The sequence below is a fragment of the Staurois parvus genome, unplaced genomic scaffold (assembly GCF_062004578.1).
Source record: "Staurois parvus isolate SC_StPar_1 unplaced genomic scaffold, SC_StPar_1.0 ptg000172l, whole genome shotgun sequence".
NCBI lineage: Eukaryota > Metazoa > Chordata > Amphibia > Anura > Ranidae > Staurois > Staurois parvus.
The window spans coordinates 12,930,159-12,957,130 of record NW_028317968.1 but is presented as its reverse complement, the minus strand read 5'-3'; the positions used below and the strand labels follow the sequence as shown (position 1 = coordinate 12,957,130).

General features: G+C 45.0%; 1 protein-coding gene and 1 long non-coding RNA gene across 10 annotated transcripts in view; one reads left to right on the top strand and one right to left on the bottom strand.

The window, feature by feature from the left end:
- Positions 1-26,972, top strand: part of MACF1 (microtubule actin crosslinking factor 1) — a 402,996-nt gene that overhangs the window by 68,370 nt on the left and 307,654 nt on the right. Inside the window, exon 1 of one of the 9 annotated variants that reach the window (XM_089676711.1) lies at positions 19,834-19,969. The exons of the other annotated variants lie outside the window; for them this stretch is intronic. Coding sequence (XP_089532837.1) covers positions 19,876-19,969 — 94 coding nt within the window. The 5' untranslated portion in view covers positions 19,834-19,875. Of the gene's footprint in view, positions 1-19,833; positions 19,970-26,972 lie in introns of those variants that run through there. 9 annotated transcript variants of the gene reach the window in all.
- LOC149462670 (uncharacterized) overlaps positions 13,209-26,972 on the bottom strand; it is a 79,083-nt gene continuing 65,319 nt past the window's right edge. The window contains exon 3 of the long non-coding RNA XR_016312634.1: positions 13,209-13,544. This is a non-coding gene — a long non-coding RNA (uncharacterized LOC149462670). The remainder of the gene's footprint in view (positions 13,545-26,972) is intronic.

Sequence of the window (26,972 nt, the reverse complement as noted above, 5' to 3'; positions counted from 1 at the left end):
TTACAATACTGATTTCCTTATTTTTTATGTACCATTGATAGCGGGCATCTCTTTTGCTCTAATCCTTCTTGTTAAATTGGTTACAAAAGTTAATAAAAACCATTGAAATAGAAAAGGTCCCCCTCCCAAATCTATACCAGACCCTTATCTGAGCATGAAGGCCAGCAGTGCAGGAAATGTGGGGGCGAGCGAGCCCCCCCTCCTGAACCATACCAGGCCACATGCCCTCAACATGAGGGGTGCTTTGGGGCAGGGGGGGCCATGTTAGTTGGGACAAGAGCCTCTTCCCCACAACCCTGACAGATCAGATGGTTGTGGGAGTCTGTGGGCGGGGGGGGGGCTTATCGGAATCTGGAAGACCCCTTTAACAAGGGGGCCCCCATATCCTGGTTCTGCTCCCATGTGGATGAGTATGCGGTACATGGTACCATGGCTATACATTCACACGAAAAAAGTCCTTTATTCAAAATAAAAAAAAAATGTCCCCCCTGAAGTAGATCCAATGTCAATCACACTGCCTGCCGCCACCACTGACCCGAAAAAGGAAAAAAAAATCCTCTCCACCCGTGACGCTGGCTCCTGCTGTCTGACAGCTGCGCCGCGATGACAGTTCCTAAATTGGAACAAACACACGGACGGCCCATGTCCTATCCTGCCCTCAGCTAATACTGGAATGTTCTACTCTTCCAACCAGTCCATCTCCCACAGTTACTACCTTTTGTACCACTAGCCCCTCCCTCCTAGATTGTAAGCTTCAAGGAGCAGGGCCCTCCTATCCCTCTTGTATTGAACTGTATTGTTGCTGTATTGTCTCCCGTTATATTGTAAAGTGCTGAGCAAACCGTTGCCGCTATATAAATCCTGTATAATAATAATAATGTTCAACTTGAACATGCAGCCCATCACTAATCAGTGTATTCTGACAGAGGAGAGTCCCTGCTGTCAGAATATAATGTCCCATCAAGGGCGATTTCTGCATCCACCTCTCTTGTGTTGTGTGGGTACAGAAATATGTTGTTGTTTTTTTTTGTTCAGCCTGCTGACTGAATGAACAAAAACAAGCTGTGTGTTACCTGAATATCTGTCCCCATTGGAAGATGTTCCTCCACCTCTTGCTCTGATCTGAGTAAGATTACTGGTGACACAAACCATGAAACAAAAGTTGGCAAAGGGTTTATCCCTTCCCCTCAATGCCCAAAACGAAAAAAAAAAAAAAGTTTGCCTGTACATACACTTTGGTGTCTAGATATGTGGGAAATTGTTGAATTATATTTTTTTTTACTGTGCATATTTGTAAACTGGGTAGAATGTGAGCGGACGGGAACAATTTTCCAACAAGCCCACTCAACAGAAGTTGATCATTCGCTCAACTACAAATGGATTTAAATTCACCTGGTCCCTGCTGAACCGGCCAAATTTTGTTCTATCTATGGCCAGCTTTAGTCTGGGGACAACTCTAATAGGTTCTAAAACGTTGGATTTCCTCTTATTTTATTTCTGGGAGACAATGATCACAAAAATAGAGGAGTGAATTTTTCCAATGAGAAGAGAGACAGCAATATCAAAGTGACAAAGGGTATAGTCTTTCTCCACTCTATCCAAACCAAATGGATTTTGCCACACTTTATGGATGTATACAGTATAGGAAGCTGAAGAAAGAGGGCTTCATGTGATTGAAAATTCGTGTTAATTCACCGTTTTGCAAAACATGAAAAGGTGAACACACAACACCCTGGTCTCTGCTGCACTTGCCTCCTTGTATGAATGTCTCTTACTGCCCACACTGGCTGATGTAGAGGTCTGGGAAATTGCAGTTTGCGCTCTTCTGCACCCTTCTTTCTTCCTATTAAAAGCAATGTATTTTGTTTTGTGCATGCAATTGCTTATTTTGAAATATACCTGACAATCCATGACAATATGTCATGGCAATAAATCAGAAACACAATATTTACTGAGATAATCTACAGTAGAAGGAAGGCATTAAAAAATTCAACCCAATTATATCTCGTTTTGCTTCAAGCAAATACAGAAGATTGGAGTGATAAGAATGTAAACAAGGGCAGTCAGCTATATACCCCTTGACAGATAACAGTGGATAAAGCCTAAATCCCAGACATACATAGATAAAAATTCTGTCAGTTCAGCAGGGACCAGACAAATTTCAATCCATGTGTCGGGACAGTGGTTGTACAAATGTCAATCTACCGACTGACTTCTGTGCAATCAGCCTGTCAGATAAATGCCTTACGATCAGCACTGCCAGTTAAAGTTGATCAATGTATTCTGACGGCTGAGAAGTCTCCCCACCATCAGAACCCAACAGTTCAGTGGGAGTGATTCCCACATCTACTTCAAATGTGGGGAATCAGGTCAGTTTTTTAATTTAACCCACTGGGTGAACAAAAAACAAAATCGTCTATGGGCTGCTTAAGGGTGCACTCACACATTGCGAATGCATCCGCACTCCAAGTAAATGGGAGAACCCCAGAAGGGGTTCCAGTGATAAGCTGCAAGAGGCAGCCCCTTTTAAAGCAATGGGAGGTGGCTGGCTTCTGCAGTTAATAGCAGCCACTGGCATGCTGATGCAGCAGTCACATGTGAGCTGCTGCAATTAGTTGCAGGAAATGTAAGCCTCCCATTGCTTTTGATGGGGCTGCCGTCGCAGCTAATTGCCAGGAACCCCTGTTGGGTCTTACCATGTAATCAGTAAAGGCCCCATTGAAAAGTGTTAATAAGGCCTTAAAGGGGAACTCCACCCAAAAGGTTAAAGTGTTACTAAACCCATGACCCTGTAATCACTATTTCTGGTCTCTCACAGTACACAGAACATGGAAATGCAATTATTTTAGTAAATATAAACTACTACATACTTTTTATCATCAGCAGATATAGCGGTCTTGTGACTTCTATCAGTGTCCAGCAGAGCACTGGTTAAGCTTGTAGGAGGAGTTTTCATTCTCCCCTGATTGTCCTGTGAGGCTACAGAACCCATGACCCTCTGTCTGGACAGTGATGATTGGTCCTGTGCTGATCACATGTACTCTCCCTCGAAAAAAATACTCTCTAGCAATAAACACCAAACTGAGCATGTGCAGCTTGCCCCCAGGGCTCTGTTCTATCAGCAGATGGATTGGGAACATTAGGAGAAGGGAAGGAATTAGTGAAACATTATTTTCACATAATGCACAAGATTAACCCCTTAGGTTACACAGTGATTATAACAAGAATGCTTTCCTGCATATACAGACTGATTTTACTGCTGTGGGTTTGGTAACACTTTAAGTTCCGCTTTAAGGCCTCCTTCGACCCCTCCTCTTTCACATTTGACAATCTTTTTGGGAGGGGGGGAGAGGATACCTGATTTTGACATGTACCTGCTCCCACTTCTGCTTGGATCGCCTAGGCGATCTGAGAGTAAGTGCTCCTTCCCCCCTCCATCCCCGCAGTCTTCTGGGACATAGCACAGGAAACAAAAGACTACTGAACCAATCACAGTGCAAAGCGTGACTTGAGCATGCGCAATGGGGACCCACAGCTAAGATGCTTGCACTGGGGAAACAGTACCTGGCGCCCCCTCAGGTGATCACACCGCTGGATCCGAGGACAGGTAAGGGTCTGTTTATTAAAAGTCAGGAGCTAAAGATTTTGTAGCTGCTGACTTTTAATTTTTACAAAAACCATTGGAGCTCCGCTTTAACCTGATAATCTTGTCATTAACTCACTTCCTTTCCTGGGAGTACAACTGTACTTATCTGTGTTGTCAATCCAGGACAAGGATTTTGTTAGGACTACATAACACCTCCCCCTCTTTTCTATATGTTTTCTAGTAGATGGACATGGCAGAAAACAATGGTAACTAATAGCGGTACAGAGGCAGAGACAGGGCTGCCAATCATATGGCCCCATACAGCCTGACTGACAGGGCCCTCCAGCCTCCCCCCCACCTGCCATCGGGTTTCTAATCTGCCAAATATGGCACCCCTGCTGACTAATCCACCCCAAGCAGAGATGGGGCTTTAAAAACGTTGTTGTACTAGCACAGTAATCCCACCAGCCATGGCTCCCACCAATTAAATAAAAGTGAAGCGCCTAGCATATCTGGTATGTGGGTTTGATAATTTGTCAACAAAAGGTCCTCCTCCCATCCTAACTCATCAGTACAGAGCCCTTCCCAGTACAATCCCCACTCCCAACCTAAGCCCTTAGTAGAGACCCCCCCCAGTACAAGCACCACACTACAGACCCCCCTTTCCAGCCTAACCGCTTAGTACAGACCCCTCCCCACCCTAACTCCTCAGTACAGACTCCCCACCCCCCCAGTACTGACACCCCCTCTTAGCACACACACCACCTCCTTAAAGACATCACCTCCCTGACTTACCTCTCAATACAGACATCCCACAGTACAGACCCCCCAATGCAGACACCCCTCATAACAAACCCCTATAGTACACAATCCTACCATACAAACCCCTCAGTACAGCATCCCAAGTACAGACCCTCCCCCAGTACAGACCCCTGTTAATACAAAAACTCCCAGGAAAGACGCCCCCTTCAGACCTCCCAGGTAAAGACCCCCCTTTAATACATACCCCAATTACAGAACCCCCTGTACAGACCCCTCTTAGTACAGACTCTCCCCAGTACAGACCCCCACCTGTACAGATCTCTTTACCAATCAACAAAAATTAAAAGTGAGGGAAGTCCTCCCCTCGGTTGTGTCATGTGGCTGGAACCAAGGAGGAGTCTTCCCTTAGCTCTGAACAGCTGCTGCAATACAGCACCGCTTTGGCCTGTCTGATAGCAACACAAAAAATGAACATGTCGGGTGGCTGGCTGGTACCCACAGACCGCCAGTACCTGGTGCGGACTGCACCCCCACACTTCCTACAGTAAGTAGATCACTGCCCAGGCCCTATAAATTCATCAAGAAGGGCTGGGCATAGAGAGGGGACTATTTACTCATTTTCAGGATCAGGAGGTGTAATCTTCTGTGCTGCCACTCCTGACAATTAAAGTTCCAACGCACTGATAATGAAGAAGAGGCTGAAACTTTAATTGTCAGAGCCACAGTTTGAAGGAATATTCTGCCTACTCCCAAAAGTGGGTAAATAGTCCCCTCTTTGTCCTCAGCCGTTGCTGCTGAACTAAGGGGGCCCGGAGATTTTTTATTTATTCACTGGGAACCATGGCTCCTTGAATTATTGTGAAGGCTCACCTCTTTGCCCCGGGGTCCCCTGGTCAACTGGTAGGGCCTGGGGCAGAGAGGGGCCACCAATGGCTGAATGACAAGTGTAGCACTGTCCCTTTAGGAGTTGCTGAGTTTTGGGTCTCTCTTTAGTCCTGCACAGCCAGGCAACATGCATTTTCTTCAGACGTTGCACGCTGGAGACAAGAAACAGTCTTTGAGCTTGTTTTTTTTTTGTTTTATTAACCCCCCTGGCGGTATTCCCGAGTGTAGCTCGGGGTTAACTTTCAGTACCAGAAGCAGTAACCCCGAGCTACACTCGGGATTACACTGCAGCGTTGCTCTGGGATCCCTCGAGCACTTACCTTGTGCTGCGGTCCTGTGATGTCCCCCCTGCAGCGTCCCCGGCCATGTCCTCTGGCCGATGCCAGCCTCCGTCTTCCAGGTTCCGTTCCCTGCGAGTGTCGGGACATACAACGGACAGAACCGGCGGGAATTTAAAAAATGTAAAAATTTTACATTCACTCAGTACACTGAAATCTGATAGTATTACATTACTGTATCAAAGCATTTTACATACATTTTGTCCCTAGTGCTTGTCTTGTGCCCTGCCTGCATTTTTATCGTTCTTTCTGCCTGGAAACGTCCATGGCAAAAAGCGTCCCTTTAGGTCAAAAGCAGTTTTAGACCAGCTAGAGAACAGCGATAGTAAATTAGAACCACTTGCAGAATTGAGTGATAATGATTTGTGGGGAAATTCGTCATCAGACACTGAAAACGATTTTGAGACTAAGCTTAGTTATGTGCGAACTTGGCGCTCTATTTCAAATTTCAATGTTTTTGGTTTGATTACATTATTGAATTAAATTTATTATTATTATTTTTTATGATTATGTATTATATTATAATTTATGATTTTGTGTTTCAAATTTGATCATACTCGGGATGTTTACTGGACTCTTGTTCAGGCAGATTTCAGTGAGTTATTCCTAAGAATTACAGGCCTACAATAAAAAAACAACATATTTCCATTGGAAACAATGTACCACTTTGAGCACAGAAATACTGACATAATCAGACCGCTAAGGAGGTTAAATGGTATTGAACTTTGATAGGGTGGAGGAGTGTATGGGATGGCCAAGGAAACTACAACTTGAGGACAACTCCTTAGCAACTATGTACAAAGCCCACAGACAAAATTCTCTTCTTGAAGAGCTCTCCAGCCCTCCTGGTGTACCACCTCAGACTTCAGATGAATTCTCCTCTTCACCCAGCTGCCTGAGGGAATCCCTGAGCAAGGGGACCCAGAAGCTGCTACTTTAGCCGAGCAGCTCCAGATGAAGAGCTAGTTGGCTGTCTACCTGACTGCTCTCTCCCCTTATCTGGCCCAGGGTGTGTGGGATTACGCGCTCATTCCTCTCCTGCAAGTTTATGGGTTGGTGGCTGCCTTCAGGCCTTATGTTTGGCTGGCTCCTTCCCTACTTCCCTGGCTGCTCTCTCTCAGGGGACGTTTGAGGCTGAGAGATCCTCCCTTCCAGGTAGGCCCCTCTCCTGGCACCTTCCCAGGCTCCACACTGCAGCCTTCACTCCATCTTCCACCTGACTCTACTCCCCCCCTGTTGATTGGACTCTGTCATATTTAATGGCTGTCTTGGCCCCATGCTAAGCCTCCTGCTTGGGGATTGGCCAAGATCCCATAAGTATGCAGATCAGCTCCTCCTCACCCCCACCCACTGCCTTTTAGAAACTTATCAAGCTTCTAGAACAGGGGGAGGTATCAGGGAACTGAGCTGCAGATCCCTCAGCCCTGGCCTAAAGTCAACCTGGCTGACTCATCCCAGTCTAACTCATTCCAGGCTGCTATCCAGCCTCTATCTAAAATAACCTATCTAGCTACCCCTAGCTAAGTAAAGGGGCGCTACACAAGTATAAGAAAATTATTTCAATGGTAAACTTATCAGACCATAAGGGAGCAAATAAATGTATTGTTAGAGATTACATACACTTTAATTTGTCACTAAAACTACTACAGTCACTAGTAAGCATGAGTTTTGTGAAAGAAACATTTTTACTATTTTATTCACCGTGCCCAAAACCTATAAAAATGAGGAATGCACATAGCTTAAAGTGATTGGGTAGAGGCAATCACATTATTTTCTTGCCTGCAGTGGCTTGTGATACAGATCTGTAGATTATATCTATATTCATAAAAAGAATGTAAACAGAGGAAACAAAGCACTTGAAGAAAGGTAATTAGGGGTAGTTAAATATTAACCCTATTGTACCCTGCACTGTATAGAACACACCTGAGACCCACATAGCCGAGGAATCATACTGGTATTTGTCATGTTATCTGTGCTAAGACTAAACAACTGCTGGTGGGCAGGAAGTAATAAAATACAATTTAGTGAAGATACATAAATGATTTGTTTTTACTGACATCTCTGCATTTTTGGCAGAACAGGGGAACAGAATGGCTGGCTGGTTATGAGACTCATATTGTATACACTGTATTCATTCTGATCAGCTGACACTGGTTTACCAAGCCAGGTAGAAATAAATATGATTAACAAAAATACAATTTTACTTCTCTTTATACTTTAAAATGATACTAAAACAGAAAAGTGTTATTTGCCATTATTCAGCCACATAAATCGTATACATCATGTCACTGTATTTGTTTTTGTTTTTTTTAAATATCTAAGCACCGTATTAATGCAGCACTGTTATGTGGTCTCATCATCTTTCCCTGTATTTTGGCATCTGCAGGGAAAGATCCTTGAGAGAGGCTTCTATTACTACAATAGGAGTCTGTCTGAGCACAAAACAAACCCAGAAACACATCAACTGTAACCTGCATAGGTGTGAACCTGGCCTTCGGGTCCACAGGTGTTGGATAGCTATTCCAATGCAGTCTCACTGCACCCCCAGTGCAAGACAAAGCAAAATGCCTTTTCTCCATTGTGGTCAGTTCACATCTCCACGATGTGGTGCTGTGCGGGTGATGTGCGCTGAATAGCAGTGTAGCACTCTCCTAGTCAGCTAGGGGGAGCTAGACTGCAATTGTTAGTTAGGGCTGAGTAGCAGTCTAGGTTGGATAGCTAGCAGAGGTCAAATTGTGATCAGAGCTGAGAGGCTCTGCAGACCAGCCCTCTGGAATTTCCCTCTGCTCTAGAACTTTGGAGAAAGATATAGAAGCAGTGGGTGGGTCTGAGGAGTGGCTGCTCTGTGTTCCTAGAGGATCCTGGCTAATCCCCAACAGGATGCTTGGCAAGGGGCCAGGACAGCCTTTAAGAGTAATGAAGTCTGCTCAGCAGCAGGAGAGTTGGAGGAGAGTTAGAAGAGAGTTGAGGAGGATGTGAGGCTGGAGGCAGGAGCCTGGAAGCAAGCCCAGATGGAGAGGGGCTCACCTACAGGCAGAGGAACTTGGAAGGAGGAAAGCTCGGGACTTCACCGCCCCCCTGAGAGAGGACCACCTGTGAGGCAGGGAAGGAGCGACTCAGCTAAAAGGCCTGGTAGCAGATACCAGCCCACAAGCAGCACAGGAGAGGGACCAAGTGAGCCGACCTGCACCCCCTGGGCCTGATAGGGGAAGGAGGCACTCTGGTGGGAAACTGGATTAGCCTGCCACCCAGGACTGTTTCACCATTTTATGTTGCAGACACTGGATCCCCTGCTCAGTGATTCACCCAGAACAGCTGGATAAGTAGTATCTAGGGTCTGGACTGTTTGCTGTGACCACTTGTACATATTTCAGGAAGCTGTCCTTACTTTTTCAGTTCCATTGGGCATCCTGTACACCCCTTACCCTATCCAAGTTACAATCCCCTAAAAAAAAAAATCACAAAACCAAAGCTCAAGGACTAGTTATTGATTCCTGGATGCAAGTCTATGTGGAAATGCGTGTTGCCTGGCTGCGCAGGACTATAGGGGGACCTGAAACTTCAGCAACTCCTAAGGGGGTAGTGCTACAAAAGTATGGCTGGCCATACTTTTTACCAGCACAACACAGGCACCATGCGCCGGCCAATAGAACCTAATGAAATGTCAGAAGTGTGTTAATAAAAAAAATTCAACAGTCCGATGCACCATTCCAGGTGCATCAGCACTGCACTGATCGCACCACACACCAGCCACTGTGTTGTAACGCAGTGGCTGGTGTGAATTGACTATCAATGATGTTCTTTTATGTGCTCCCTTGTTCCTGACATTTTATTTGATGTTTTGTGACAGAAAGTGAGGGAAGCAATTTTTTTTAAATTGTTCTTTTATTAGTTCCAGTGGTTGTTAAATACTGCCAAGAGCTACATGTCTAAAAATAAATCAGCATAAAATTAATTTAGGATCAGTGTTTCTTGACCAAGTAGTTGTCAGTTAACCCCTTGGCGCCGACGCCTCCCTGCCCTTTAAGCGGTTTTAGATGACATGAAGTGGGGCAGGGTTTGTGATCATGTGACTGACGTGATTGGCTGTCACAGTGGTCATATGATTGGAAAGCTCCCGATCGCAAGTAGAGATTGGGAGCTTTCTGTTACCCACTGGCACAGGTTCTGTTTTCTTTTTTGGTACGCATATATGCAGCCTCTAGGCCAGTGATGGCGAACCTATGGCACGCGTGCCAGAGCTGGCAAGCAGAGCCATCTCAGTGGGCACGCCAGGAAGAAGATGATGAGCGCGCATGGACCGGCCATCCAGATCTCGTCCACACTGGACCCCCATCAAACTACATTTCCCACATGTCTCTGGGGCCAGGGTGGGCGTGGACGAGAGGAAACAGCTCCAATGCGGCTCTGGCACCAGGGGTGATGTAGCCGAGGATGGGCGCGGAAGAGAGGAAGAGGCTCCCACACTGCTCCGGGGCCAGGGGCAACGTGTTCAGCATGAATGGGAATGAGCTGCTGGGCTGGAAGCCACACCGACGCTGCCAGAGGTGAGATTAACTGCTTGCAGTGTCATCCATCAGTGCCCAGCAGTGTCGCCCATCAGTGCCACCCATCAATGATGCCCAGCAGTGCCATCCATCAGTGCCCAGCAGTGTCGCCTGTCAGTGCTGCCCAGCAGTGCCACCTGTCAGTGCTGCCCAGCAGTGCCGCATGTCAGTGCCCAGCAGTATCGCCCATCAGTGCTGCCCATCAGTGCCACCCATCAATGATGCCCAGCAGTGCCATCCATCAGTGCCCAGCAGTGTCACCCATCAGTGCCCAGCAGTGTCACCTGTCAGTGCTGCCCAGCAGTGCCACCTGTCAGTGCTGCCCAGCAGTGCCACCTGTCAGTGCTGCCCAGCAGTGCCACCTGTCAGTGCTGCCCAGCAGTGCCACCCATCAGTGCTGCCCATCAGTGCCGCCCATCAATGATGCCCAGCAGTGCCATCCATCAGTGCCCAGCAGTGTCACCCATCAGTGCCCAGGAGTGTCGCCTGTCATTGCTGCCCAGCAGTGCCACCTGTCAGTGCTGCCCAGCAGTGCCACCTGTCAGTGCTACCCAGCAGTGTTGCCCATCAGTGCTGCCCATCAGTGCCACCCATCAATGATGCCCAGCAGTGTCCAGCAGTGTCATCCATCAGTGCCCAGCAGTGTCACCCATCAGTGCCCAGCAGTGTCGCCTGTCAGCGCTGCCCAGCAGTGCCACCTGTCAGTGCTGCCCAGCAGTGCCACCTGTCAGTGCCCAGCAGTGTCACCCATCAGTGCTGCCCATCAGTGCCACCCATCAATGATGCCCAGCAGTGCCGCCGATCAGTGCCGTCTGTCAGTGCCTCCAGTTGGTGCTATTAGTCAGTGCCGCTTATCAGTGCCCATCATTGCTGCATATCAGTGCATCATCAGTGCCTCATCAATGCCCACCAGTGCCGCCTCATCAGTGCTACCTATCTGTGCCGCCTCATCAATGCCCATCAGTGCTGCCTATTAGTGCAGCCTCACCAACGCACATCAAAGAAGAAGTATTACCTGTTTGCAAAATTTTATAATAGAAGCAAAGAAAACCTTTTATGTTTTTAATTTTTTGCTCTTTTTTCATTTATAGTACAAAAAATAAAACACTCAGTGGTGATTAAATACCACCAAAAAAAGCTCTATTTGTGTGAAAAAATGAGTGTTGCATGACCGCACAATTGTCATTGTCAAGTGCAACAGCACTGAAAGCTGAAAATTGGTCTGGGCAGGAAGGGGGTAGAAGTGCCCGGTAGGCAAGTGGTTAATTGCAGTGTTGGCACTTTGAAATAAAAAAGTTGGTTTGTGTTGCAGTTTTGGGCACTCGGGCTCAAAAAGGTTCGCCATCACTGCTCTAGGCGATAAGACCCTCCCGCTGAGAGGCTGCTTATATGCGCGTGGACAGCAGGAAAGAATTAAACTATCACATGATTAAAAACCAAAAATGGCCTAGAAGGGAAGAAGGTGTAACATGCTGGTTTTGAGGTGAGTAAACAAACCATTGAAATGGTTTTGTTTATATATTTTTTATGAGTGCAAAAATACCTGTTGATCCTGCCAGAAATCTAGTGAACGCACAACAACCTGTGCTTTCTGCCTCTCCTGACTGTTATTCAGTTAGCATTGTGGCTAGTTCTTTCTGTAGATTACAGAACATCTCTGATTTGTTATGGAGATCAGAAGAAGGATGCTGTGCTGTTTCGTAACCTCGGTGTTTCTCAATCTTTTTTCAGCCAAGACACCCTTTAAAAGTATGGACAGTCCGAAGGCACCCTTTAAAATTATGGACAGTCCCAAGGCACCCTTTAAAATTATGGACAGTCCCAAGGCACCCTTTAAAATTATGGACAGTCCCAAGGCACCCTTTAAAATTATGTACAGCCCCAAGGCACCATTTAAAATTATGGACAGTCCCAAAACTCCCTTTAAAATTATGTACAGTCCCAAGGCACCCTTTAAAATTATGGACAGTCCTGTCCTGGAAAGTTCATAATTTTAAAAGAAACCCCATTCTAAAATGTGAAAAATGATTCTAATAGTTTTATATAACAGCAACATCCACATATGTAGGATACTCAACATTAGAGGTGATTTATTCTTCCAAAGCAAATACAATTTTGCACACCGGTACTGACTAGTATTCCAGTGTTTCTCATCTCCCTCAGTTTTTCCCCATCACTGAGCTAATGTGACCCCAGCACTGAAGGAGAGGGGCAGGGAAGCGTCAAACTAGGATGCTGTGCAGGTAGCTGACATCCTCCTTATCAACTAATGATGTCATTGGTTGTTAGGACGCCGGTGGCTAGAAGGTCATAATGGTGCACAATGAAAACCTGTGGCTTTGTGTAACTAAAAGGCAGGCTATTTCCACCCTCTGGCTTGTATAGAATATTTGTGCAATTTTTAGACATTTTGCCAAGGCACCCCTGAAGAAACCTCAAGGCCCTCCAGGGTGCCTGGGCACCCTGGTTGAGAAAGGCTGACCTAACTGATGTCCAGTCCTAGAGGGACAATGCTTCTCCTGCATGCATACCGTATGGCGAGTGAGGATATTCACCTTAGGACTGGAAGTGTGTTATTAGCAGGCTCACCAGTGGAACTAAAGGAATAAAAGTCAGAAACAAAATAACACAAATGTAGTCATCACAACTAAGGACTAATAAGATGCAATGTAATAAAATGTTGTTCTTGGGTTTGATAACAAGGGTATGTAAACCCTAACAATGAACTTTTCCTATTTTCTCCCTTTTGGTCTGGTAAATCTACCATTGAAAACATTTCAATACTGCATATGTTTTATAACAAGGGAGAGGTGTTCTGCATTCCACTCATGTCCTGTCCTAGAAAGACACTAATGCTTCTTTATAGATACAGTACAGTGAGTGAGCATTTTCATCATAGGGCAAGATGTGTGTTACTGGCAGGATCACCAGTGGACATAAAGGAAAAATATTAAAATCAAAACTAATGCAGCCATTAGATCCATGGGTGATCCTAGATCTTCTGCAGCCTGAGTTGAATACTAAAGAAAAAAAATACATTTAAATATACAGAATGGTTTAATACAAATGGTAAAAAATCAAACAGCCAAGGTAGGAAGAGAGTGAATTATGTAAAAACAAGGATCAATAAGGGGTTAAATTGGAAACATTTTTATTTGAAAAAATGCTTTGTAGTAGCCTCCCTGGCGGTATTCCCGAGTGTAGCTTTCAGAGTTAGCTTTGTAAGTTTCAGTACTACAAGCGGTAACCCCGAGCTACACTCGGGCTTACCTTGTGGCGCTGCTCCGGGATCTGTTCTTCTGTTTTTCTCTTACCTCCCGCGATGTCCCTCCTGCAGTGTCCCCTGTAATGTCCTCCGGTGGATGCCGGCATCTGTCTTCCATGTTCCGTCCCCTGCAACGTCGGGACATACGGGGATGGAACTGGCTGGAAATTTGAAAATGACAAAAAGTGACATTCACTAAATACACTAAAATCACATAGTAAAACATTACTGTATCAAACCATTTCACATACATGTTGTCCCTAGTGCTTTGTCCTGTTCCCTGCCTACATTTTTCTGCCTGGAAACTGAGAAACGTCCATGGCGTCCAAAAAGCATCCCTTTAGGTCAAAATCGCTTTTAGACCAGCTAGAGAACAGCGATAGTAAATCAGAACCACTTGCAGAATTGAGTGATAATGATTCGTGGGGAAATTCGTCATCAGACACTGAAAACGATTTTGCGACTTTGCTCAGTGATGTGCAAACTTGGCGCTATATTTCAAATTTCAGTGTTTTTGGTTTGATTATATTATTGAATTAAATGTATTATTATTATATTATTATTTTTTATGATTATTTATTAAATTATAATTTATGATTTCGTTTTTCAAATTTTAACATACCCGGGATGTTTACTAGACTCTTGTTCGGACAGATTTCAGTGAGTTAATCCTAAAAATTACAGGCCTACAATAAAAAAAATACATATTTCTATGCAAAAAAATGTACCGCTTTGAGCACAGAAATACTGACATAATCAGACCTCTAGGGAGGTTAAAGCGGAACTAAACCCTATCCTTTTCAGCCAAGGAAGCTAGCATCTTAGCTTCTGTTTGATCTGTAACTGTCATGATGCTGCACATGTGACCAGTTATGACAACAGCCATTTGTTGGTTTGACAGTTTGGTTGAGAGCACAAGCAAATGTGGCAATTACAGTCCCCGCATGTGCCAGGAATGTAACTGTTTAAACATATCCCTCTCTAGTGTGTACTTGTCTCAATTAAGAGCACTAAGTGTCATTTCTGTCTGCTGCTTTGTTCCTCTGCTATCAACATGAATTACTTCTGACAAGTTTTTCTGACACCAAGAGAATAATGATGACAGGGGAGGGACCTCCAGCAGTTTGGCAGCCTGTCTGAATTGTGAAGGGGGGTATGTCTCCTACCTCCAATCAGCTCTCAGAGCTCTTCTCGCTGAGCCCTGAAGTGTGTAACTTCAGCTCTCCACCCCATTTTTTCTGAACTTTCAGACAAGCTTTATTAATTCTGCACTTTGACAAGATGTAGAGGAGAGATGGCTGCAAACAAGCAGGTACAACATATGTAAGAGGATTTGTTTAATCTCTGTGTATCACCTGAGGCCAGTCACTTCATTGGGTATATGTAAGGGTTTACAACTACTTTAAATTGATGGGTTTAGTTCCACTTTAATTGTACGGTTGCTGGAAGGGATAGTATGTGCAAATCACACAAACAGTAAAGAAGATACATTGTAATAATATTGTTACAGTTTATTTTTAAACACTGCAGGCAGTATTCTTACAGGAGATACACAGATCATTTCCACAGAGTAAAAGGGGGAGTGAGTCTACACTGACCACATCTATTGACCCCTGACCACATCAAATGTCCTGTTGTAGCCAACATTAACCATGTGTAGGCTAAAACGGAACTAGACTTTCTTATCCTTTTCAGCCAAGGAAGCTGCCATCTTAACCTTTGTTTGATTTGCAACTGCCATGGTGCTGCACATGTGATCAGTTATGACACCAGCCATTTGATGGTTTGACAGTTTGGTTGAGAGCACAAGCAACTGTGACAGTTAGCATTCCTGGCATGTTGGGAATGCTCCCGATCGCAACTGTATAACTGTATTTTCAAACTGTTAAATTGATGGGTTTAGTTCCCCTGTAACTGTGTCCTGTGATGATACACAGTTTTACTCCTGGATCACATATGTGCGGCCATGCGGGCCGCAACTTGCGTGGGGACGAGAGCCTATTCATTTGAATGGACTCCCGTACCCCGATACACGCAGGGAAGAAGTTCCTGCACTACTTGGGAAATCGCAGCCCGTACAGGAACCGAGGTTCTCAGTACGGTTGCAATTTCTAGTGCGGGCGGAGTACCATTAGAATTAATGTCACCTGCCTGCGTGCCCTGCATTCCTCTGTGTGGGTGGTGTGGCTGCAGGTATTTATGTGGTTACTGCAGCGGCACCACCCACACATATGTGAACCAAGCCTTATCAAACTTTTCTGGCAGTTGGCAAGTCTGGAATTTGCCATAGGCAACTTCTGCCCATGAGAGCATATTTAGATTATAGATGAGTCATTTTGTTTTGTTCAACGAGTAGACTGAACAAAAAAAAAGATGACCTGATTTCCCCATCCACACATTCGATGAGGAGGGGGGAGCTCCTTCCACTGAGCCATTGTATTCTGACTGCAGGGAGACTTCTACGCCGTCAGAATACACTGATCAGAATTGCAGGCTATAGCTAATGGTGCTGATCAAGCAAGGAAAATCTGACAGGGGGGTTGTACAGGAGTCAATCAACTTCTGTACAACCAGTCTGCCCGTACACGGATAGAAATTCAATCCATGCAGCTTTAGGCTGATACAAGAGTCTTAAAACTGCTCAGTACTTACAGTGTATGTGTAGTCAGAGCACATTTATTTTGGTTTTAGATGGAGTAGCAAAGGATTAGAACCCCTGTCAAATTCTTATTGCTGTTTGTTTCCCTACTGGGGTGATTCTCCCTCTCTGTTTGTCCTCACTTAGATGACAGTACTCCCCATTAGAAAGCCTTCATCTACATGTATCTCCAGAAGAATGGACGCCACTTTTTTCCTGTCTCATCCAAGATCACAATCTTACAAATCCAGATGTGTGTGTATAGTCCTTGGCTGTGCTCATAAATGTCATAGGGCTCATTCACACTAGTCTGTACACTGAAACTCATGCAAGTTGGTGTCCACTTTACAAGCATTAAATTGAAAATAGTTTGAGAAGTGAATTCATGTGTCATGTTGAGCTCACAAGTTTAACCACTTCAAGTCCGGACACTTTCACCCCCTTCCTGTTCAGGCCAATTTTCAGCTTTCAGTGCTATCACACTTTGAATGACAATTGCGCGGTTGTGCAACACTGTACCCATATGAATTTTTTAGCATTTTTTTGAGACAGATAAAACTTTATTTTGGTGGTATTTATTCACCACTGGGATTTTTATTTTTTTGCTATATAAATAAAAAAGTCCAAACATTTTGAAAAAAAAAGGGGTTTTCTTACAAAATTTTGCAAATAAATCTTTCTTTATAAATCTTGGCTAAAATGTATTCAGCTATATAAATAACCCAAATTAGTTTATAACCAAAAATTATAATTTTTCAAAAATGTTTTTTAACAGTTTTATTTTATTTTTTTATATTATTATTTGTTTTTTTTTTTAACATACCATCACCCTAGCAGTACAGTGTCACCATAGTGACACTGTACTACTTGTGGGGGGTGATGAACATTTTTTTTTCTTTTTTTTACATTGATTGCTTTTACACCCATAAAGGCTGTAAAAGCAATAATTTCTCCTTCTCCCTGGCTGCATTCTTGCAGCCATTGTGAAATACTGTGAGAGCTGTGATTGGTCACAGCTTGTCACATGATACAAGGCTGTTGTGAATAGCCTTGTACCATGTGACCTCTGTGATCATTCACAGATTTCACTAGTAGTAAGCAATGATGTCAGGAAGTGACATCTTTTTTACTACTGTTCCTGTGATCACTGATTGGCCAATCAGGGATCACATGATCGGGACCTTACACAGAGGACACGGCGGCATTGGATTTTGGTGCTGCTCACTCCCAAGGAGCGTTTATAAATGGCCACCTGCTCCTGCACTGCTCCCGTCCGGCCGTTTATGTACATGGGCCGGACGGGAAGTGGTTAAAGCATAACTAAAGGCAACAATTTTTTTTTTTAGTTTTGGATAGAGGGGAGAGGGATTAGAACCCCTGTGAGTTGTTATTGCTGGCTGTGTCCCCATTAGGGAGATTCACCCTCTCTGTTTGTTATTATTATTATCACTGGGAGTGAAAGAAAATACCAAGTTTTAGGTTGAATAATATTAGAAGGGGAAATCTTTGATTGGGGGCAGTAATTATGGTGATAATCAGGGATTCCCTCACTTTGAAGGGATTTTCTCTTACTTCCTGTGGTGTGTGAGACAGGAAGTGAAGGGAAATCTCCCCCAAATGAGACATAGATGGCAAAAAAGGGACAGTGGTTATAAACCTCCCTTACTCTATTTGGATTTAGTTCTGCTTAAAGAAGAACACTCGGACAGGCAAAAAAATTACCCGTTAGTACACCTCCCTACACAAAACACTAAACAGTTAATAACATTGTGAAAATCCTTACCATTTAGGAGAAAAGTCTAATTTTAATTAACTCATCCCCATATATCATAACAGCCTCTGCTTTGCCAAGGAGGAGGTGTAACAGCAGGGATTACATCATGTCCTCTCCTCTCTCTCTGCAGTAAAAGGAAACTGCAGATCCCATCAACCACAGGGAATTGTAGTGAATGTGGGCGGGTACACTAGGCCTGTACATGTGGAATGTGTCTAAGAATCTCGGTCGACCCATTACTGCAAGTGGGGCTGAATGACATCACTGCTTCCCAGAGAAAGAACTACAGAAGGGATGTGCCAAGACCAGTGGCTGGGGGAATAGGAGGCATAGCAGCCACTGATCTTACAAACAGGAAACCAAAGAGAATAAACGGTTTGATTTGAAAATGAATAGGCTAGTTCAGAGCAACTACTGAGTGATCCAGGAGATGGATGACATATTCAGTAAAGGTAGGAAATCAGCAACAAGGACATGGAAAGTAGTTTTTGCCTGGAGTTCTGCTTTAATTTAAACATAAAGGAACCACTTTTTTAGTTTTGGATAGAGTGGAGAGGGATCAGAAGCTCGGGTTTCACAGCTAATTGACACAGTAGTCAGGGGCGGACTGACAACTCATGGGGCCGCCGGGCAATAGGGGATCATGGGCCCCTGTGTCCTTGCCCAAACTCAAAAAAGCCTATGAAAAAGGTACCAGGGGCATCTCATGGGGCCCCCTACTGACCCTGGGCCCTCGGGCAGTGCCCGAGTTTCCAACTGGTCAGTCCGCCCCTGGCAGTAGTTGTTCAGCAGTTCATGTCAGGTTTACATCAGGTTCAGGACAGGATTAAATCAAGATTTTATCCTGTTCACACATGTGCGGTTTAGGAGCAGTTCCCATAGAAGTCAATAGCCTGTAATCTGCACCTAAACCAAACCGCACTGCTCAAAAATCAGACATAAGGCTGGCCATACACTATACAATTTTCTTACAGTTTTCTGTCCAATTTCTTCCCAATTTCCTTTAGATTTACCTTCAGCAATGTAGTGCAAGGGCCTGCCTAATTGATACAATTGAAAGTGTTATTAGGTTTGACCTCATATTATATGTTATTTTGTAAATCTAAAGCAAAATTCTCAAAAAAATTGTATAATGTATGGCCAGCCTTACACTTTTTCAATCCCCATTGAATCTGCACTACCAGTGCACCTGACATATGTGAACAGACACCATAGGAAGCAATGTTATTTCACATGTCATGTTCAAATCACATCCAGTCTGCATCTGTGTGAGAAGGCTGAGGCACAGGCAATCACTCTCATTATTTGTGCCCTTATCATTGAAAGCGAAAGAAAAAGAAAATCCAAAAATGTTGTTCCTAGAACAGGAAGGAATGGAGGTGAAATCTTAGGGACACTAGTTCTGGTGATAACCAGGGATTCCCTCAATTTGGAGCGATTTCCTCTCACTTCCTGTTTTGGCTGTGGGGCAGGAAGTGAAAGGAAATCTTTCTAATGTGACCCAGATGGTAAAAGGGTTAGAGACTGATGTGAATGTACCAGGGGCGGACTGACAACTCATGGGGCCCCCGGGCAATAGGGGATCATGGGGCCCCTGTGTCCTTGCCCAAACTCAAAAAAGCCTATGAAAAAGGTACCAGGGGCATCTCATGGGGCCCCCTACTGACCCCAGGCCCTCGGGCAGTGCCCCAGTTTCCAAATGGTCAGTCCGCCCCTGGAATGTACAATATATATGTAATTGATGACGCTATAGAAGTACCTGCAATAAATAAATAAAAACCCTTACAGGGGCTATAACCTTCCCTATGGAGAAAAAAAAGAAAAGTTTAGCCCCTGGTCTGTGTGATTGTGCCGGCTGCCTGTAGATGGCCCCCTGCTCCTCGCTTAGTGTGATGGTAATTCCCCGAGTGTCCGCTGTGTGTCCGCCCACACTGCAGACTGCCAGGTGTCCTACCCTATCAGTCGGATGGGTGTCCCCTTCCCTGAGTTCTGACGGGGCGGAGACAGGAGCCGGAAGTCAGATCCATAGGCACCGGACAGACCGGCGGGCACCGGGCGCACAGCTGGAAGATCGGTCGCCATGTCCGGGTATATCCCGGGGCAACTCCCGGTGGATCGGAACCAGGAGAACGAGTTCGTACGGGCGTATGAGGGAGTGCTGGAGAGATACAAAGGTAAAGGCGGCTGTGCAGTGCACATGATAGGGGGACGGGCTGAGCCTGGCACCATTCCCTGTAGGATGATGCATGAGGAGAAGGCTAAGGGCTGACAGGGCCATGACAATGACAGGAGGTGACAGGCTGACCCTGACAAGGAGCAGTCCAGGGTGGGACACTGAGGGAAACTTCTACTCCTCACAGTGCACACTGACAGCACAGCACAAGTCTGCGCTGAGGGACTGGACTCATCACCACTGACATACATACCATAGGAGGACAGCCTTCTGCTGCTATATAGGGCACAGCCTCCTTCAACCTGCCCACAGCCTCCTTCAACCTGCCCGCACACCCCACAGCCTCCTTCAACTTGCCCACAGCCTCCTTCAACCTGCCCACAGCCTCCTTCAACCTGCCCACACACCCCACAGCCTCCTTCAACCTGCCCACAGCCTCCTTCAACTTGCCCACAGCCTCTTTCAACCTGCCCGCACACCCCACAGCCTCCTTCAACTTGCCCACAGCCTCCTTCAACTTGCCCACAGCCTCTTTCAACTTGCCCACAACCTCTTTCAACTTGCCCACAGCCTCTTTCAACCTGCTTGCACACCCCACAGGCTCTTTCAACTTGCCCACAGCCTCTTTCAACCTGCTCACACACCCCACAGCCTCTTTCAACTTGCCCACAGCCTCTTTCAACTTGCCCACAGCCTCTTTCAACTTGCCCACAGCCTCTTTCAACTTGCCCACAGCCTCTTTCAACTTGCCCACAGCCTCTTTCAACTTGCCCACAGCCTCCTTCAACCTGCCCACATCCTCTTTCAGCCTGCCCACATCCTCTTTCAACTTGCCCACATCCTCTTTCAACTTGCCCACAACCTCTTTCAACTTGCCCACAGCCTCTTTCAACCTGCCTGCACACCCCACAGCCTCCTTCAACCTGCTCACACACCCCACAGCCTCTTTCAACTTGCCCACAGCCTCTTTCAACTTGCCCACAGCCTCTTTCAACTTGCCCACAGCCTCTTTCAACTTGCCCACAGCCTCTTTCAACTTGCCCACAGCCTCCTTCAACCTGCCCGCACGCTATACCATCTCCCTCAATCTGCCCATATACTATACAATTCTCATTGTACAATCTTTTTTAAAGTTGAACTCCAGGCAATTTTTTTTGTACTCGTGGAGTAGGGCTGTGCCTGCACTGCACAGGTCAACTGCTGTTTTTGTCTAGGGGTGAGCAGAAAGTTTATTCTCACCTGATCCTTCATACCACTGCAAAACAGCGCTCCCCCATGGTCCAACGGTGGACTATTCCTGGTCTATAGAGCCTGCTCTGGAGGCGATGACATCAGGGGCAGTCCACTCTTCTAGAGCACAGGGGTTCCGGACTGGTCTTGTGCTAGCAGGATTGGAGGATCAGTATATCTCCTTTCTCTTTTCCCCTAGAACAAAACTGAGCAGTTCAACCATGTAGTGTGGGCACAACTCCACTGCATGGGAAGAATAAAATGTCCGGAGTTCAGCTTTAAGTTAACTATACAACCTGATTGTACAGTCTCATTTACGGACACCATACACATTGCAATCTCACAGGGCTATCAACTTTAGATTTACCAAAACTATGTAATCTGTGTATCCAATCAGGCAGGCCCTTGCACTGCATGGTTCTTGGGAGATCTAAAGGAAATTGTGCCGTCAGATTGTAACCTGTGTGGTGAGCTTTAGATTTACCAAAACTATGCAGTATGAGGACAAACATAAACAATCCATTCCATTTGTATCCAATCAGACAGGTCCTTGTACTACATAGCTGATTGGAGATCTAAAGGAGATTGTACAGTAAGAGTGTAGACCGTACGATCAATCTTTCATCATATGTAGTGCAAGGCCTTGCCTGATTGGATACTGATTGATTGATTGAAATGTCTAGGTTTGGTTTATATTGCACAGTTTTGATAGATGTACAGGAGATTGTGCTATTAGGTTGTATAGTGTATGGCCAGCTTTAGGCTGTAAGGGTCCTTTCACACAGGGCACGCCACTTCGTTCTCCATGATCAGATCCTCTGCTGTATTTGAGGTGAATAGGACAGGTATCAGTTTTGTGACATCAATGCCATCCAGTTTTTGTCTGGATTTTGACAGCAGACTCTAGGGGGCCCGTGATAGCTCTATGGGTGGCTGGATGTAAATTGCCTTGAGTCCATTTTATATTAGACTACCTCTGATCTGTCATGTTTAGTTCCAGAAATGGTAAAGGACATAGTCCTTTTTCTATTTTTTTTCGTACCTGGATGGAATTGGAGGTACATTATTATTATTATACAGTACTTATAAAGCGCCAATAGTTCGCTCAGCGCTGTACATTACAAAGGGGGACAGAACATGTGACAGAACAATACCAATACAATGCAAAACATGAGGGGATTGAGGGCCCTGCTCTTTCGAGCTTACAATCTAGGAGGGAGGGGGTGGTGGCACAGGAGGAGATAGCTGTGGGGGATGGAGTGGTAGGAAGAGTGGAGGAGGTCGGCAAGTTAGCAGGGGGTGGGGTAGGCTTCCTTGAAGAGGTGGGTTTTCAGGGTGCACCTAAAGGAGAGGAGATTAGGTGATAATCTGATGGGTTGGGGCAGGGAGTTCCAGAGGATGGGTGACACCCTGGAGAAGTCCTGGAGGCGGGCATGGGAGGAGGAGACCAGGGAACTAGAGAGAAGGAGGTCTTGTGAGGAGCGGAGTGTGCGTGCTGGGCGGTACTTGGATATTAGGTCAGTTATGTAGTTCGGGGCAGTATGGTGGACAGCTTTGTACGTCAGCGTTAGGATTTTAAATTTGATCCGTTGCGCAATCGGAAGCCAGTGGAGGGATTGGCAGAGGGGGTGGCGGAAATGGAGCGGTTGGAAAGGTGAATGAGTCTGGCAGCCGTATTCAGGATGGACTGAAGCGGGGATAGCCAGCGGCGAGGCAGGCCAGTGAGGAGGGAGTTGCAGTAGTCGAGTCGTGATATGATGAGGGAGTGGATGAGCTGTTAGGTACATGGGAATAAATGGACACAAGTTCATGCACATCCATCTGTCCATAGACTTGCATGGAGCTTCTGATCATGTGCACCTGAAAAACTGACAGGCAAACCTGTTCGGAAGCCCCGAGTGAAAGGGGTCTAAAACTTCCAAGGTGTACTAAGCCAAAACAGAGTTGGGATCATTTGTAACCAGTACTGCAATCCAGACCCACTGCCATCAGTCACCCAGATCTATGGCCTCGTAGTGGCAGTTCTGGGGACAGTGCTTTATGTATATAGCTGCACATGAATGACTGCTGGTAAATGTCTGTAGGTAGGGTGTAACAGGGACACAAGGCAGTATTGGGTGTAACACAGATAGGGCTCTAACAGGCGAAGGTATAACAAGGGTGTAGCAGCAAGAAGAATAAGGGGTGTAACAGGAAAATGCAGCATCATGGTGCATAATCCATGATAAAGGAGACCATGTTTGGGTTTATCACTGGCAGTGTGTGACAGACACTCTGTGCTGTGTACAGTCCTCTGGTAACAGTATTTGAAGATGTGAAGAGTGGAAATAAGCATAGCAGCCAGGAAGAGTTAATGATGAATCACGATTGGAATATTTGTAATGTGCAGCCATGCCTGGAACAGCTGAATGGTTGCAGCTCTTGGCGTCACGTCACTAATGTGGATGATGCAGCCCAATTGTGCTGGTTTTCACATTACAATGAACTTCTATGTATTAGTATAATTAATGTGCGTTTGGTATGGACATTAGAAGAGAAGCCTAGACATATGCTAATACTTTGCCAACAACATACAATAGAAGATAATGACTTTACTTTAGAGCTGAAGATTAGTTATTTGTTTTTTGTTGTAGAATACAGCAGCACACATTAGTTATGTGTACAGGTGTGCCTTCCATTACCTGCAGGTGTCTGCTTCTGATAGAAAATCTTCTTGCGGTGTCTTGTTCACAGGCGCCGTATACTGCCCTGAGCAACTGTCTTCTGATGCTGTGAACGTTAACAGAAGCTGCTGCTACTCTCCAAAGTTGTGCCAATCACCCCCCCCCTTTCCACCAATCATAGAACTCAGTCTTACTACATCTAGCACATTGCATTCTGTGAATGGAGGAGGAGTTGAATGACAGCATCATCATTTCCAATTCACAGAAGGTGATGCTTTATAATTTAGTGAGATGAGTTCTATGAATGGAGGAGAGACCTGAAGGGGTGGCTGGAACAAGCTTTTCAACTACCAACAGCCTCTGTTATCTTCACAGCAACCGAAGGTAGCTGATCAAGGCAGTATCAAGTGGTTGTGGAGACACTACGGGAATGGACCAGATGTAGACACACCTGCAGGCAATGGGATATACACCAGCACATATTGCTAATGTGTTTGATGCTGCATCCCCCCAAAAATTACAGCTTTATAGCAGACCTATAGGAAAATGTACTTGCTGTTTAAAGATGAACTCCAGCCTCTCCTTTAGTTTGCACAGTTGTATATGTTCTTTAGGTGTTGCATTAGGATGCATGTTAGAAGCTGCATCAGATCAAATAGAGCCCATCTCCTTTCCTGGCTGGCAGATGTCCAGCATCATCTACCTCTTTCCTTCCCAGCCTTGGTGTCTCTGGCCCATCCCTTTCATTTGATGGATCTCCGCTCTTTCAATCATAGAGGCTCAGCGTCATATGTGGGTGTTGCCTAGGGCATTCTGCCTAAAATCACCCACTCCTCTAGACTGGTATCTATCCATCAATTCATTTTGATATTGGCATAACACCTCCCAATAGCCAGCCCACTGCTTGTATCAGAGCTGAGGGCTTTTGAGAGGAGTACTGAGGTAGGTGCCATGATTTTTTTAGGAAGCTATGTAGAGCACTCTCTCAACCCCCCCCCCCCCCATCAGCCATGCTTTCCCTGCATTGCATAGAAAAACACAGATACCCAGTGATGTCACTGTGTCTAAAATAAAGTATGTAACAATGGTTTTATTTAAAAATGTTTTATTAATGCGAGGGGAAAGGAGGAACTAGGGAATGATGTAATAAATGAGCAGATATAACTTTCAGCTTTAAATAATCAGTTTTGGTCTCCCTCTGGCATTTGAGCGCAAAAACAAGAATTGGCCGACTAAACTCATGCTTAAAGGGAGGTTCACTGTTAAGACTGAGACACTGATTAGCCAGCTCTGTCTGAATGTCATTTCCCAAGAACCACCAGCACAGATCACATGACCAATAACTAGGCATCAACCACATGACCTTTTCTAGAGGGCACCTGATAGTGATTAGAATCCACATGCTACTTGAGAGTTATTTGGCATTACATTTTGCATCATAGGTCAGCTTTCACTACTATAACAAATGCTTTACTAGCTGAGAAACAGATTAAATCTTACAAACCTCAGTGCAACACATAATATAATTCCTAAATGTAAACATGGCAGTAAGTGACAGTTTTGGCTAAGAAGAATGGTATGAGGTTGTATGGGGTCAATCACAGCCAGCACCCTACGTTGGAAAATGTGCAGGCATATTAAACTGTGACAGATGTGTGTGAGCTTTGTGTAAAATGACTTGGCTCATTATCAGGAGAATCCTTCAACGGTAAGGACTTCGCTCAATCATATTTAATGTAACAAATACAAAGCATATGACAATTCTTTAAATAGACTTCCAGATTGGTTTGTATCAGTAATGTAACCAGTCTGTTATTACTGATGGATGAGTCAGTCCAGACATTTTTGTGTGTTCTTTATTTTTGTTACATTATCAGTGCCGTAGTCCTGTATCATGCCAAACAGTAGGCCTGTCTTTAGTATAACTAACAAACATAAAAGAATAGAATGATTTTCCAAGACCCTGCTGATGTTGAAATGGACAACACTGTGTGTGAATGTGTCAGTTTGCATAGGTCTGAGCTAGATGGATGATTTTTAATCTGAGATTAAATGATCTTGAAGTGTATACCATTCTACCATGCAAGGCGGTTGCGAGATTAATCTCAGAGGTTTAACAAAGGCAAATGGTCTCCAATTTTGTTCATATACATGATTAATCATCTGGCCCATGTGAAGATGATTAAATACAAGAAGTTTATGCAACATAATTAACCTGGTATGTTATATGGCTGCTGTTATCATTTAGGTTGGTCAATGGTCTCCTCTGTGTTAGGTTACATTTGAATCCATTGATGCAAAATTGCTCTTGTCTTTTTAAGGTCAAAAATCACCTCTTCTAGCATTGGTCTGGTATAATTCAGAGAAGAAAACCACTTAACATGTAAGACATTTTCAGCAGTCATGCAAAACAGCAGATTCAGTACGCTTATTCTCTTGAGTTTTAATTGTTTTCATCATTGTTACCGCCACATGTAATTTTGTGCAAGTACTAATACTTCAAGCATTTAGGAATACAAACGAATGTGTTAAGGATTTTGCATGTGTGTTTAGGTTGCTGGGCGGTGGCAGGACAGCTCAGACTGAGGTGATGCTATTTATCTAGAATACTTTTTTTTTTCTTGTATATACAGTAGGTTTTATGTATTTGTGTGTAATGCAATGCAACAAGACTTCTGTAGGCTTGGGATTTAGTACATATGTAACATAAGCAGGGGCAGACTGACCATTTGGAAACTCGGGCACTGCCCGAGGGCCCGGGGTCAGTAGGGGGCCCCATGAGATGCCCCTGGTACCTTTTTCATAGGCTTTTTTGAGTTTGGGCAAGGATACAGGGGCCCCATGATCCCCTATTGCCCGGGGGCCCCATGAGTTGTCAGTCCGCCCCTGAACATAAGCATTTTGTTATACTTGAAATGTCAGCATGATGGGCATTATAAGGATGCATGTGCTAAACCAAGAATGTCAAACTGGCCTTTTCTCAGACTTTCCATGGTTCATTATTTTGCTCTGTGGCCTTTGGTCTTTAGCCAGTTTAAAAGATAAGTTCACCTTTTGACCAAAACTAATAAATGTGCATGTATTTTTTTTGGTTGCAGAAGCCTGTAAAGC